The following is a 16,887-nucleotide window of genomic DNA, read 5'->3' as shown; positions in this document are numbered from 1 at the left end:
TTCTGGTACTTGAAATAAAATAAGCATGTTTTCGTATAAATGTATCTTAACAGTTTAATGATAAGTCATTTACATGCTAGCAATCATATTAAAATTTAGGATCAGTTCAAAATAACTGGCACCATTTACATGCCAGCACTCAAATTAACATTTAGGATCAGTTCAAATCAACTGGCACCATGTATACAATGTACATTGTACTGTACATGCCAGTAATCACAATAAAATTTAGGATCAGTTCAAAATAACTGGCACCAGTTACAGGCCAGCAATCAAATTAACATTTAGGATCGATTTAAAATAATTGACAGTGTTCACAGATAAATTCCTGGCCCATGGTTGTGCATTTATCATGAGTCCACATGCTGCATAAAAGGCATGGAATCCAATTATTCGTAGAAACGTCAGACCCGTACGTTTGTTTGCAGTACATGCAAGTATCACTTACCAAAGGAGTGTCGAATTCGTTATATTCAGATGACCCGTCCGATTCACGAAACTCCTCCTCTGACGATGACGAACTATCACTGTGAATCATCTTCTTTAATCGTTTTGGTTCTTTGGCAGTCTTTGATGTTTGTTTGCGACAGGGCGGTTTTACTTGGACAATTGCAGGCTTGGTTGGTTTAGCCGCCTTTCTTTTTCGTGAGCGATTTACGAGAGGTTTTGCAGAAGGTGATGCATCACCAGTCGGAATAGCATCAGGTGTTTTTTTCTTTCGTCCCCGGCTCTTAACAACAGGTTTTACGAGTTTTGTTCCACCTTCAGAATGGCTCACCAGCATCTTTGCAGCTCTCTTCAAAGCGGCAGCTTCCTTCTTCGATTGAGCAATATCTTTTCTTTCTTGAACTTTAATTAGCTCCTCTTTAAAAGTTGGGTCAGTCAATAATCTAGCTTTCGTAGGTTTTCTACCACGGGAATTTTCCGATTTGGTCAACTTTGGTAGAGGAAATATTTCCCAAGGAGTAACGACAGCTGGAAGTGTGCTTGTATTAGGAGCGATAGACGAATGTGTCGATGACTGTGAAGAGACAATATGCTCGTTCGATTGGACTGATTGCACCGATGAGTCTGCCGTCTGGTGTATTTGTGTAGTCATATCACCTTGCGGTTGTATTCCAGCTAGAAACGTAAACAAAACTAACGTCAAATTACAACCTGAATGAAGAGTCTGTTACCGGCAATAAAATCCGCATCACTGAATATTTGTGGGTTAAATGGATAGATTCCGGAACATTTGAAACCGTTGGCAGCAATCTCAGCTGTTTGAACTCGAAGATAAGCTTTCGCAAATAATTCAGCAACGTCATAATGTGTGACTTTTCTCTGCAGATCTCGCATGAACTTTCGAATTTCCTCATTGTAGTGAGTCTTCAAAGGTCCCATGAACGATTTATCAAGTGGCTGCATTTTATGACTCGAATGCGGGGGCAACGAGATGACGACAACGGAATTTGCTTTTGCCAAATCAAATCTAAGACCTCAATGTTTTTTGTGTGGCTGTAGTGACCGTCTAGTATTAACAAAACAGGATCGTCTTGGGACGGCTCTGTAATTCCAATGAAGTGTTTGAACCATTTGGTAAAACTGTTGACTTGTATCCACCCGGATGGATGGAAACTCGCTATTGAACCGGGTGGCGAGTTCTTCATAAACAATGAATTTTCATTTTTTCGAGGAAATACGAAAAGCGGTGGAACGAAAATTCCGCTCGCACTCATGCATGTAACAGCTGTTATCAAGGAACCCCGTTCTGCAGATGTGATTGATCCAACTTGACGTTTTCCTTTTAATGCTAGCACTTGCGGATGTTTGCTCGGAACAACGGAGAATCCTGTTTCGTCGACGTTGAAGATGCGGTGCGGCAGGAATTTTTGCTTGAGGTAAATATCTCCAAGTATTTTGAAAAATTCATCGACACTGTCCTTGTTAAATCCTTTAGCACGAGCAACGGATGTACCCGTGGGGCGACGAAAACTCATCTCCGAATGACGTTTCAAGAACCCTTTGAGCCAATAGCGACCAGCAATATTTTTTTCTTGGGAAAATTTATTCACCAGGTTATTTTTCACAGCTAACTGATAAGCCATGCTCCTGATGTCAGAACGTGTCAGTCCGAAGTAAATGCTTTCCATTTGTTGACAATACTTCACCAACTGCTTTTCGGTTTCGTCTCCGAGTGTTGGCTTTCGACCCATTTTTACAAGCATTTTCGAGCAAGGGTTTTCTGACTTCATGTATCGATGCAAAGTTCCTACAGGAACACCGTGACGTTTTGCAGCTGCGCGAAGTCCCATCGACTTATTTTGAACAGCTCTAATAGCTGAGGCCATATTATCTTTGTCCCATTCGCGTGACTTCGTTCCTCTTTTCGGCATTTTGTTTGACCTTTAAATTATCAAGTGTTCCACAATTACATCATTCAGGTGTTTCACTTTAACTGCACAAGTTACAATCCTAGAATTTTCAATATTTACCTCAGAACCTGCCGAATTTTGATAATAATTTAGTTAAATATCGTAAAACAGTGAACGCCGAAACTGTATAAGCCGAAACAATATAGGTTTTATTGACTTTACTATGACATCGAAATCAAAAGCATGCTGAGTGATTTTGTTTTTTAAACGGTTGAAATCTTTAAGTGGATCTGGCATCGGTTAAAATGTTCAATAGAATCATTAAACTCGCTAATAGTGATTGCAGCTTCGCTGTTTTTATATTTTAAATAAAAAATTGTTGTAGAAATGCGGTAATTATAAAACTAATGAGGTGTCCCACAATACGAACGTGTTCCACATTTGCATCGCCTACTCTACCTCGACATATTTTTGTAAGAAAAGTGTAAGTTTTCAGCCTTTTTTCGTTTAAAAGCAAAAACTGCACATATCTCAGTGTAGATGAATTTTAAACCCAATAAGACCCTGTAAGGCCACGAAAGTACATGCAATTATCTTTCTAAAGACACCCACACGACCCTGTACGGCTCACGTAACTGGAGAAATTTTTGTAAAAAAATGAGCATGTTTTCGGTTTTTGATCACCTTACACAGCCAAGCCACACAGACTTCGAAGATTTTTTTTTTAAAGTAGTTTTGGCTTCTGGAGTCGAATGCGTTACTGGGTATATATAAAAAATTCCAATGGAAAATGCGTTCGATTTCGGTCTGCTGTTTTTGAGAAGAATTCCTCAGAGGATTTCTGTTTGCCGAAAAGCTACAATAAATTTCCAAAATGAAAATTTATTTATTTAATTATTAATTCTTGTAAAACTGTAAAATGGGATCTAGGACCAAGGATGGGAGTAAACGGTCAGACGAGGTCGAGGAGCTTACCACATCCACATCCGAGATAACGTTTCTCAATTCATGCAATTTAATCAGTTTTTCTTATTCATCAGAGCGTCTGAAAATTCGCAAGCAAATTTTATGGGTGAGCTATAAACTAATTCACGGAGCACAGTGATAGACAGAACAATTGAAACGAAAATCTTGATAGTGAAACTACAAAACTGAATTCAACAATCGAACGACCGAATAACAGTGCTTTTGTTCTAGTATTCGGACGCCAATCGAATGCCAGCACTGTTACACTATTCAAAGATTAAACAGTCGTTAATATATCAAAATGAATTTAAGTAGAGCATTTGATGGTAAAGAGGAACTTAACCCATAAATTTAATTATTCATCTTTTAACTCCTACTCCATAGATTTATACATACACATCAATTTATTATATTCTCACTTTAAAGTGAAAAGTTTTCAATCATTAATCTTATTTTCAAATATTATGGAATATACAAAATTTCTTTTGCAACGTCATTAGTTTAAAAGCTTCTTAGGAAAATATTTATTTATAGAAACTAAACTAACTAACGAACTAATAGACAGAGTTATAACGGCATAAATCAGTCTAAAATAAAAGTTAAAAGAATTGATATGCACTACGCCAGTTTTGCAATGCGAAATTGTTTGTGATACACACTTAAACACGTTGTGTAGATATATGGCGAATTCCATGATATGAGCTGTCCCATGACGAACGAAATTTCGCTTTGAAATAGCACGAAATTTATAAAGGACTTTTCTTAAAGCAACACTTCATGGTTCATGGTCACTTTACCTTATCTGCTAGTGAACCGACTCCAAAAGACATTTCGTTAGTCACGGATCATGAATTGCTTCATATACTAATTAAATGTAATACAATTGCACGTACAGTTCTCCTTTAATAAAAACTTTACCAAATAGACGTGTGACGTCACTTCATAATTTCATCTTGTCTTATAAGCGGCAGTTAAAAAGCAATATGTGTTTTACACCTAGAAGTCTGTTCGTATAAATAAATGCCTCGAGTAAATATATATATATATTGTAATGTGAAACATATGTTTGTCGGCATTATATACAACACATTGTCTGTCATATGACTAATATAATATTGGATTTGGTAGGAATTTCGTATTGCCTAAATATTAGTATGAGACTCGTACGAAAACCAATTCGATAGAACTCACTTCGCTCGTTTTAAACACTTGTGCTTGCAATTGATTGGAATGTCCACGTGTACTTGATGAGGTGGATAGTGGTAAAATGAAGAATTTAGTTACTCGAGATTAAGCGAAAACGTAAATTACGTCACTTGATGGATTTTTAACGGAAACGTTGAAGACTAAGTGTATTCCTCATTCCTATTTATTGACAAATCATCCGAAATACAAAACTTTTCATTGACTAATGTACGCTATTTACCTATGTCAAAAATTACAATGTTATACCAGATGTGCTGATTGATTTCAGTGAAGTATGAGAGTAGAAGTGTTATGTATAGCAAGCGAGATTGGTTTTAATTAACGTTTGTAGTGACGACAATTTTCGTTTTTGTTACATATGGAGGTCATGTTCTTTCGATTTTGATATACTTCTTGGCATGCATAGCTTTTGTGTTGAACTTCTAAATGATGAGGGCAATAACGGGCAATAAAATACACCTTTCCATTATACTCAAATTCCCCTGTTATATTCCTATGGTATAAATCAATTGTCTTACGGTATGTGTCTACCTGGCCCTGGACATAGTTGTTACGGTTTCCGGTGCAGATGCAGATGAACTGATAGATGTTCCTGAAATAATTCTTTTCTTCTTTCAACTGCTCATATCTCAGCGTAGATGAACTTCAAATCCATTAAGACCCTATTTTCACCGAAAGTACATGCAATTACCTTTCTAATGACACCACACACTCCATGCTTCTCGTGTACATGGAGAAATTTTCTTAATAAAAGTACATGTATATTCGGCTCTCACTAGCCCAAACATCGAAGATCTTTTTGAAAGTGGTGAAAGTGGCTTCTGGGGTTCAATACCTTACTAGGCACAGTAGGCTAGTTTTTGACTGTATGAAAAAAAAATATTGTCGGCTACGGAAAACCTTGACCCCTTCAAAATATTGTGCCATTAAATGCATCTCAAATATATATTTTTTTAAATTTTTTCATGCAGCTTTAGCGGTGAAAAAAATCATTGAAGTTTTTTGAAAAAAAAAATTGTATGGGAAAGTTGCTCTTTACTGAATTTTTTCCACCGCCAAGGCTGAATGAAAAAATAAAAATAAATATATTTGAGATGCATTTAATGGCACAATATTTTGAGGGGGTCAAGGTTTTCCGTAGCCGACAAATGTTTTTTTCATACAAAAAAAACTAGCCTAAGGCACAGGCACATATAAAAATGTCCACTAGAAAATACGATCGATTTCGGTAGTACTCAGAGTGAAGTAAAAATAGAGAAAGAGCGCAAAGAATGAAGCACCGAAAAAAATTGAGGTTTCCTATACTTCGCTTCATATGGTACTCGCTCAAATACGTGGGCGATAAGTTGATAAAATTAGACTCTTGTACAATGTTTTGGAACAGAATTGGAAATTATGTTTAAGTGAATACCTTTAAAAGAAATTCCACACGATTCCACATTCAAAGGTTTCAATTAGATTTACAAGCTACATGCGTCGATACCCAAACTTTTCATCTTTTGAGCACTGCTTTCGACTTCCTCAGCATGTAAAATCCATTACAAACCTCGGGATAAAAATCATCTTTTTATCTACTAGAAGATTGTATGTTTTTGAAACCTTTTGCACTGCGAAATCTATATCTGAAAACGTTTTCTACAGGCAATAGAAACCTAATTGGCTGTTTATCTATATTACCCATATATCCATACTACCCTTATAAATATACACTTTGCACACTTTTCTACGTTACCGCTGCAACTTAATTCAGATAAAATTGGTTAATTTGTAACGCCACCAAATCCAAAATACTTCGCATATCGTGCGAGTCTAAAAATCTCATAAATTGATTTTGTGAATTGAAGTTCAACCTATTGATTTTCCTCTAAACAACCAAACTATATAAGCGAGTACATAGAGGAAACGATTATTTTTTCGTTACTGAACTATATTTATACGTGAACAGTATACAACAGTGTATACAATATCCATCTGACGTCGTGGATTTTTTTCCGTTCGTCTGTTGTTTTTGTGTTGAGTTGCTTTTATAAATAATATATTTTCCAAATTTACTCTCGTTAAACACAATAAAAAATGTGCAAAATAAACCCACGCACCAAAATAATTTGGTTTTTGATTATAAAACAACAACAGCTGTTGTTATATGGATTGGTAAAAGTTGTTGTTGCGAATATAAATGTCCGTATTCTGTTTATTTATACCGTGACAAAACAGTGTATCACTGCCACTGACCTATTTTTATTTTTGAAATTTTTTTTGTCTTGAAAATTACTTTCAGTCGAGCTATCACAAAATAGAATTTTCAAGTTGACTGCATTCCGGCAAAGCCTTCATTTAAAATAAAGAATGGCATAATTGCAATTAAATGAGAGAAGGAACAACATTTAATTAATTAGTCATTTATAGTCTATGGTGTAATGGAAAGTCGATTTATACGAAAACGGAAAACATTTCCTAAACGACGTCTTGGGTTGTGTAGCATTAATTTTACTGTTTTCGACGAAAAAAGTTTTCGCTCATCGGAAAAGATGGTAAAATATATGGAAATGAACGTCGATTACTGACCTAGGGAAAAAGCTTTTCTTTTCACTTTACAGTGAGGGGTAAAACTGAATTCTTTTGACGTCGTGCAAAACTTTAGCGTAAAACAGTTCATGGAATGCTGGAAAAGGCTTCTTTTGTGTTATAGAAATATCCCACGGCAATGACGCATTATCTGAAGTCAATTGCAGATTTTTTTAAAATATTCTTGTAATGGGTCTTGCGTCACAGGCATTTGATTTTCTCGCGGCTTCGAATAAAACCACGTACGTAGGCTATTGTTGGTGCTTTGTTACTTTGACTAGTGCACCTTCAGCGCTGCATACTTCACACTCGTCAAAATAAGCGCTTCCAAACAATGACGTCAGTCAACAAATACTAATGCAAAGAGTATGTCTCCCATCTATGATCGAACGTCATTCTTATACAACATCCTACAATAAATTTTATGGCCACCGGTTCCAAAAACAGTCATTGAATTATACATCCATTCATTACAATTGTTCCATCCATCGTTCAAAGCATAATGGAAACTTAGAGTGTAAAATCTCACCTTGAAGTTGATTCTGCTGTCGACGCCGCCGTTTCACTCTAGATCTTCCGCGTTGTGCATTTCTCATAGACAAATCTTCTTCCGATGACGAAGATGAATGACATTCACTGCCAACACTTGCACTTCTACATCGAACTTTTCCGGAAAACTTTTGCACTTTCCCACAACTGTCGTTTTTACACTTATTCGTTGAATAACCGTTTTTCCCCAAACTTTTTGCCCTTTTTTTCCGTTTCTCTCGTACAACTTCACTACCAACACTGTCGGAGAAATTAATGCACTTGTCTAATTGATTATCTCTGTTTTTAATTACATTTTCAACACTCTCGTTTTTGTGTAATTCATTTTCGATTCGATGCTCATCAATAATTGGTATTTCATCGTTGCAACAGCAACTTTTTTTCTTAACCAAAACATTTTCTTTACAGTTCGCGTGTCCATTCATTGATTCTGTTCGCTTAGCAGAAACTACTTTCGCAATCAGGTCATCTATGTTTGCAATAGCTGTTTCATAACGATTTGAACATTTATCAAAATTTTCATACGATTCCTCCGGCAATGCTCTCTTATACGTTCCATTTGTAAAAAAATGTGTATCATCCCTGTGTTCCCCACAGTTACTTCGTTCTTTAGAATCAATTACATCATTTACAGCCCGACTACCCGGACTACATTCACCATTTTCATTTCTTTTACTGTAACTTCTTGGTCGACGACGAATTTTTCTATTTTTGAAACTTTCATTGCATATCAACAGTGTACCGGCTTGGCTGGTTCTCAAAAAATATCTTGGTTTTGTTGGTGTGTGCTCGGTGGAATTGCTTCCAATATCTTCGCTATCCGTTGAGGATGAACGGCGCTTAAACTCACTAATACGCTCCAAAATTGATGACGAAAACCTCAATGAATTTGTGCTGTGTGCTCGACGATATTTTTTCTTTTCGTTTCGTTGAACGTCACCGCCACTTGAAACCACTTCCATTGAACTTTTGCTTTTCGTTAGTAAAAAATTATTTCGTTTAAGCGTTGTCTGATTTCCGGTTAAATAAACATCATTTTCAAAAATGTCTGTACCATTGACGGTTTCAGTGGCTGTTCGTTCATGTTCATCGACATTTTCTACGTTACATGTTGTTCGGTATGATGACGACATTCCCGTGTATTCTTTTCCTTTAAACGATTTACGTAACGCACCCTTTTCACCAACCTTTCCATTATACATCAATGCTGTTGCCGATTCAGGTAGATTTTGTTTCGATCCCTTTTTTGCTTGGTTGATATCCGAAATTGATTTTATCCGTCTAAGTTGATTTTCATTGAAATTTTCGTTTAAATGCTTGTATTCATTAGTCGAACCGATTTTGTTCGGATATTTTCTTTCACTACTGTGGTTCGTTATTTTGCAATCAATGCCGCTACCATTTAATTGATGCTTTAAATTGTTCAGAAAATGTTTCATCTCGTTAAAACTGACGCTTAGGGATCGTTTGCGACAGCCAAGATATTTAAGTGGTTCCGTTGAAGTACTGGTGGAATTTGTTTCGATTTTGCTTTGATGCGACAAACTTTCATTTTGTAATTGGGCTGAGTGGCTCTGAATGGGGTCGATGCTGTTGTAAATGCAATTACTATCAATGTTGGTCTTTGGTGACCGTTTTGTTTCGTTTTTATTGCTTGAAATAGTGGACGATGACGACAGAATTTTATTTTTTCCAGCCACTTTTCCGTTTGTCAATTTACCATCCTTTTTGTCGTTAACAATGCAATTTGATTCATCCGTTTCCGCCAATAGATTGTTCTTATGGTCGTATAAAAGAATTTTCGGAAAATTTATATTCGGCGACGACTTTGATGTGCTCAGTTCCCAGTTCCATGATTTCGGTTTTTTTAGTTTCAATTTAATTATCGAATTTTCACTGTCTTCTATGAATGTCTGCGGATCACTTATCCTGGACGAAGTCATGATAGACGTGCACTTTGCTGGCTAAGAAAGCAATTCCTGTTAAGATTTCGCTCAACACATTGCATAACCACTCAATTGTCTGAACTCGCTGATATTAGGTACAAAATAACATGAATCTACAAAAAAAAATCGAAACGACTCAGTAACTTTACTATAAAGACCAATAGCTAAGGAACATATTAGTCCCTCATTGAAATAATCTTGAGATGGAAATCTTCAGATAACTGCAGGGACATGACGCCCGGAAAATTTTTGTCCCTCAATTTTTTTCTACTCGCTCGATGACTGGACCGCTTCTTCTCGACATTTATCGTTTAAAAAAAATTGCGTCTTGGGCTGGGCGGGCATAATAGTTTGCTACAACGGACAAACTTTTCAATATGTATTTTGAGGTGATGAGAAAAGAAATGATTGGAAAAACGACTTCCTGATGTATTTCAAATTATGACCAATTAGCTGTCAAAGAATGGGTGGTGGCATTAATTCATGTCATTCTTAAAAGCATTCATTTAACACGAGAGGCTATGTAACGTCAGGTTCCGTCTTAACAATTAAATTCGCGATTATTTTTTTTTATTTGTTAAACGTAAAACGTTAAAAATTCAAGATTAAATTCCATTTGGTTCCAATTATTTTTTTCCCGTTGTTTCCTAAGTACACATTGAATCGTTATACTCATTTTTATCGATACGTTAAATTTAACAACAACAAAAATGCATGTTGTAGCTGTTAACTCTTAAATTCAAATGAAACCAGTATACAAGAGGATGCAAAAAAATGCATCAACCGTATGCATGCATACAGCTTGCAACTTTTATCCTAGCGAAAACAAAACTATACTTAATATCCGTACGTAAACATGAGAAATAAAAATTTATTTTACTCGATGGCATAAAACTGACAAAGCTCCGAACAACTATTTCACATTTTGTATTATATGTAAATAAATTGTAATGTTTTATGTAGATGCGCGAATTTATTCGTTTTTGTTTTTGAAAATGTTTCTCGAATATTTGCAGCATTTAACCGGCTAAGTAGGACAAACTTTGGTTACAGAACAGAAATAAGTAAATCTAAAAATCGGTCAATGGATTTCTAATGGCTATGAACTGAAACGTGTACAGCATTAAACTTAATTGTGTGTGTTATCGTTGTGTCCTTGTAAACAAATGAAACAGATTTTCAGATTTACGGTTTTGGTGTGTGAGAAAACTATGCCGAATTATGTGCTTGATGCTAAGTTTTGTTTTAGTCGTGCCATAATTGATCACAATGAAGTAAAAGATTTGAAATCGATCTCTTGAAAACAACTTAGATCAATTGAAGTAATAGATTTTTATGTGAAAGGTTAGAGATAGTAAAAGTTAACGGAAAAAACTGAACGTGCCAGAAACTTATTCCTTTTTCAGCTACATCTGAGAAAAATTTGTACGTATACACTGCCAAAATTTTTTTATTACCTGTGACAGATAATCTTTCCCCAGGTAATGTAATTTCTCATACAAAAACAGCATTACTTGTCACAATTACATTACCTGGGGACAGAACTGTCAACGTTTTTCTCAGTGTACGCTATCGACGATTTTTTTTTTTAATCTTCATTCATCATTCCTTTTTTTAATTTCTGAGTGGAACTCACTCAATGTATGGTATGACAAATTTAAGCGAATATCGCTAGATGAAGGCAATGTGATCTCAATTAAATTTGTCAAAAATAGCTAAGTTGTCGGAAGTTTCGATCGCCGGATAGAAAAAGATTTGCTCCATGAATAAACGTGCATATTATATGATTGGAGGTAGTTGAGGGAAGTCGCGGAAATCATAAAAAATGAGGTTTTTATGTAATCTCTCTTTCCGTCCATTCTACATAAACTTTTCGACAACCTAATTTTCGCATGGAATAGCATCACATGTGCACGTACACGTACAGTATACCAAATTTATTGATCAATCTACTTAAAACACTTGCATAGTTCGAAAGAAGTAAAAGTTGTAATAGTTGCACCGGCAACATACTTACGAAACTTTTTTCCCGAAAATTATGCCACTTAGAAGACAATTGTATGTACAAGTTTGTCCTTGGTTGGAAACGTGATTCAAAACTGTTAAAGATGGTATCTCAAAATCACAGAGACACATCGACTGATACAGCTAACGTTCGACATCATAAATTTATTAGCAATGAATCCGTCAGAAATACAAAGTTTCACAAACCAAAGTGTTCAGTAAATTCTTCTTAAAACAACGCATTTGTCTGGCTATGTGATACAATTTAATGAAAAGAAATGGATCGTCAAAACATAAGCTTACAAACAATCGTAAATTGAAGATTAAGTAGCAGCAAAAACGATATCTTGTATACGTAATTTTCATTTTAATGTTTTCATTTTGTGCTCAACGGTTTGCAAAATGAATGGAAGTAATTCCAAATAGTGTTACAGAAAATTATGATGACGAAACTTTGAGTATAATAAACTAGAATTCACAAATGCTGACTATTATTCACATACCTACTACATCTACAAAATCGGGGGGCGAACAGCTTCGGAAAATAGTGTCTCAAGACTCAAGAACGTCACGGAAAATCACGGTAAAATTCAAGGCATTCTGTCACAGAATTTCTGTGACATGAAGTTCTACTTTTTTGATGTAGCTCCGCAAATACGTTTGCAACCATTTCCGGTTAATTTGTAATATTTCTATTCATTCATTTCATAATTTCTGATAATTTTCAAAAAGAAACCATATCATTAGCTGCTTATTGGCTGAGCTGAGATACAGCTTCATGTGTTCATGACTTAAGCTGGAATGTCCAGGTGTGTAGGAAAATCATCATCCTGTAAATTTTCCGAAAAGTAAAATCCTCTCGCCCGTCGAGAGCTGTTTACCCCTCGGATGTAATGCAATGAGGTGTTAAAACTTATCAACGGAAGTAACGTGCAATAAATAGTACGAAAACCTGTGTTCATATCAGTCTCTCATAAGACTACGATTTGAAACCCATACCATATCGTGGGACTGTCCGATACGACTTTTGTTTTTTAGAGATGTACCAGACACGGAAGATCTTCTGCACTTATTTGGATTTTATGCAATGATTGACGGCTAAGTTATTTACTAGGCTCTAGGCCTACCTCCAGATATGTCCTGCCAACAGCCAGTCTCAGTCTAATCATTTTAATTTAGATTTGTATGAGGGAAAAATTAATTAAATGGCAAACGGGGAGTGCATGTACACAGATTAAAATCTTAATGTCAAGTCCATACCTCTATCGTTGATATGAATGAAATATTTGTTAAGGTGCCAGTTACTTTCGGTTTAAATTTTCCGTTCCAGGAAATAAAATTAACTCTGAGATCATGGAATACCTGCATCGCAAGAACGAAATTAGATTCGTTAGTGGCGTTTAGTCTAATTAGCTTTTATCACACATGCTGTTGAAATGATGGCGAAAACTTTGCGACAAAGTTAAAGCACCGTCTTTAGGTTTTATGCGAGACTTTTCACAATTCAATTTATTTTCGTTTCTATTCAAGAGTTAACTGATTGTAATTTTTGTGAATGGGTGGAAGCTAGAAGGTGACAACTTTGTTCAAAAGATTTATTTCTAAACGAAACTTTTAGTTAGATTAGGTCTGAGTGAGTTCAGAAAGAAAGGATGGAGATGGCTACGTGGGACTCGTAAAATGTAGAATGCATGCATTTATACTAATAAAAGTAATCACCATTGGAAGTAAATGACGTCCTCCACTTTTAACAGATTTTTTAGTTGTTCAATGATCAAGCGAAAATTACCTTTTCACTTCAAAACCTGCTCAATTATTTGTCGGTGTAATGGGCGCACGTCATGGCTGTGATAAACGCAGAAAATGTTTGTAAGCTTTTCGACCTTGAAATGGGTAATGCTATTATAACAACTGAATGGAATGCGATTTGCTAATTTGTTCAACACAAAGAATCGAATGTTGTGTGTAGTATATTTGTGACTCGTTTGCAATGCATCGAAATGTAACTCTTTCACCAAAATCCTTGGATAATCCATGGTAAAACAAACGAAAATCGCTTCAAATTTACAACAATTTAAACAGTCAATTTGAAATAAATTTATGTATTCGTCTGCAAACCCTTCGTACCATCGAGATGTGTAAATCCATGTTGTATTACAAACAGATAAGTCCGACATTATTTTGTTGATAAGAACTTTTTTTTGTGCTAGTGTCTCTTTGCGAATTGCAACCCCCCGTAACAAATGGCAAATAGCTTAAGACTATTGACTCGTATGTATATGTGTACGTTTAGGGTGTACATAATACAGATTGTTCGAAGTGAAAATAAATTGGAAACATTTTATATCCATGAGATTTACGGCTATCAACGGCTATCACTTTGATTTCATGGGCTAAGCACACGTGCAGAAATTCATCTGGAGATGAGATCTTATTTTCACACAATTTATAATAAAGTCAGACATGTTATTGGGCATGGATATCGGATATACGCGATCGTTCTCCATCGCGAGGAAATATGTCATTTTCCACGATGTGTGTAATAAGAAGAAAATGTAAAACAAGGAATCGGTGAATAATAAAACATAACAGAAAATCATATAAAAAAAAATTGAAAAGAAAAATGTCTTGGCATTGTTTCAAGCAATTCTTTAGCATTTTTTTTCTCGTCTCTTTTTTCTTTTTCAAATATTTTCTTGTGTTTTTAATTTTTTTCTTCTTCTTTTGCTATTTCGAATATTATATACATCGAATTATGACTGGCAGCGAGCCAAGGTTGAAACTTTTTGTTATGACTTATTGCTATGAATGTGATAATTATGCGTTTTTTATACAAATTATCGCATTAGCGTAATAGAGGGCGATCATTTTAAGAGTTATGTACATGGGTCCATTCGAAATCAACCGATGAAAAACATTATATACATTCGATTCTTGAGTGAAATACAGTCGAAAAATGCTGTGATGGAATTCGGATTAAAAGAAAAACAAGAAATCGTGAGATGACTCACTTATGAAGCTCGTCTTGTTTTGTAGAAACCGATTAATTTCGAAAGAAAATAATCAATTTTAAGAGAAGAGCGATCAAAAATCTTATACAAGCAATATTCATCTTTCTGGACAACAACTTAATATATTGAAATTCATTGAGAGACTGATCGGACTCTTTATCTTGGCCGTTTTGGCGAAATTAAAATTCTTACAGATGATTTCCTTGGCATAATATTACGTAGCCCACTGCTTTCAGACTGTTGAAATTTCTCAGTCTCGATCAATGCTTCACTTTTTGAATTCTTCGCAATCAGAGACTGTTTTTGGGAAGAAATTTCCGTAAATTTGTACTAATTTTGCTTAATTTTCCAAAAAAAAAATGGGAAGATTTGATAAATGTAGAAAAGTTCGGAAAAATGTAGGAAAATTTAAGACAAAATTGGAAAAAAAAATTCTAAAAATAGGCCCTGCTTGCAATACAATAGAAGCAGAAAACGTCTGAACGATACAACCAAACTTGCCTTTTTTATAATTTTCACAAGTTCTACCCTAAATCATGTTCATAGGGCCACGGTTTGAAACTTTTTCTACTACCCGATACGAAAAACTTTTGTCTGAGAAATTTACTTTTGAATTAAATAAATAAATTCGTTCACAGAAATCATTTACTGGAATTTTAGCATTATACTGCCACTATCAATGTTATTCCCATAGAAAATATGGCAAAATGTCAATAATAAAATTACAATTAAAATCAGTGATTATTTATCAACCCTTATAGAATCACATATATTTATACGAATGGAATGTATTGCAATAATGCAATTAATTTACACAACATTCAGCACACATAATCTTCTTTCCTTTCGCAATTCGAATTATTAACAAACATCTGTGATGCTTGTCAGATCATTTAGAGCATATAAATTTGTCAAACAAGAAAATGTTGAGGGTTAACCTCACTTTAATTCGTGAAGTTTCTGCACTCGCATAAGTGTGTAATTTCGTCATGAGCAGCATTTATCTCGGAAACAATTTTCGAAATCAATTTAAAGAAAGCAAAAAAATTAAGAGAAACGCTAATATAAAAACTGGTAAACAGAATTCATTACACATTCATGTCGCCGTGTGTCCCTGCACAGCTATACCAAATGTTAACTACACGAAAGCATAGTAATTATGGTTACATTTAAGCTTCAAAAGGATTTTGTTCGGAAAATCTTTAAAATTGTGGTTCTTGTAAGTCATACTGATGGCTATTTTTTTCTGTGGGGGCGGATAATGCACCGCATCCGAAACTATTGAATAGTTAATTACGTGCCGGTTAATACGTGTATAGTTGCACAACCACCAATCACATTATCTCTTACACAGTATATCGAATGTACGATTCGTTGAATTGGACAACCCACTCTGGTTAATTAAAAATTGACAATTTGCGCAAAACGATTTTCAGTTAAATGGTGAAATGGATTCGGTTCACTACAAACTGATTATTTTCCTCTTTTTTTTAGATCGAAAGTACGTTGAGAGCTTCAGACTTAGCATAAATTATACACATTCTTGTCGCAACACCAACTTTACTTTATGGTATAAATTATGTATCTTTACCACGTTTATTTCCCTTTGTCTATTTAATGAGAAATATCTGTTAGAACTTAAAAGCTTTACAACATCCACATCGGTTTTCTATTGTAAACAAACAGGTGGAAAATAACTTTCGAGTGCCTTTTAATCAATTTTGTTTAGTACTCTTGTTATAGGGATAAAATTACATAAAATTCAGATCCGGTTAAATAGTTTAAATTTGTTGGGAGCCAATTTATCGAGACTTTCGTCTTACAGTTCAAAAGTGTGGTACATAATTTCCAAACAAATTGTTTAAAAAAAAAATCGTCAATTAATCAATACAATGTGAGACTACTCGTACACGCACAGATTTTGTATTTCACTTCAATATAGGGGATGAATTTCAGAAACAAAATTGTGCTACCACATTGAAAAAGCTATTTAAATTGCTTGGAGAAATATCGTCACAAGTGTGAGATGGGTAAAAACGTTAACACGTCTGTTTCATTTCCGTAGGCGGACGTTACGCACGAAATCTTTCACTATTATCTTTTGTAGTGAATTTAGAAAACTTAGCACACAAATCGAACAGTCAAGTTTTTCGTGTGATCCAAGGTGAAGCCGAATTTTATGTTAACTAGAAGACGCCGGCCCGGAAGCATGTAAAAATATTAACAAAAACGGTACACAAAGTTCGTGAATAATTCTTAGTCTCAAGCCACTGGCTGTTTGCC

The 16,887-nt window shown here is 35.0% G+C and overlaps 1 protein-coding gene across 5 annotated transcripts in view; it reads right to left on the bottom strand.

Annotated features, from left to right (window-relative positions):
• The window catches only part of LOC119068226 (disks large homolog 1-like), a 141,102-nt gene that overhangs the window by 122,933 nt on the left and 1,282 nt on the right, over positions 1 to 16,887 (bottom strand). For all 5 annotated transcript variants that reach the window (XM_037171724.1, XM_037171723.1, XM_037171726.1 and 2 more), the window contains exon 2: positions 7,624 to 9,607. In XM_037171724.1, the coding sequence (XP_037027619.1) occupies positions 7,624 to 9,586 (1,963 nt within the window). In that variant the 5' untranslated portion in view covers positions 9,587 to 9,607. The remainder of the gene's footprint in view (positions 1 to 7,623; positions 9,608 to 16,887) is intronic.

This window comes from Bradysia coprophila (genome assembly GCF_014529535.1).
Source record: "Bradysia coprophila strain Holo2 chromosome X unlocalized genomic scaffold, BU_Bcop_v1 contig_173, whole genome shotgun sequence".
In the NCBI taxonomy this organism is placed as follows: Eukaryota; Metazoa; Arthropoda; class Insecta; order Diptera; family Sciaridae; genus Bradysia; species Bradysia coprophila.
The sequence above is the reverse complement of the archived record's forward strand: the minus strand, read 5'-3'. Positions and strand labels throughout refer to the sequence as shown.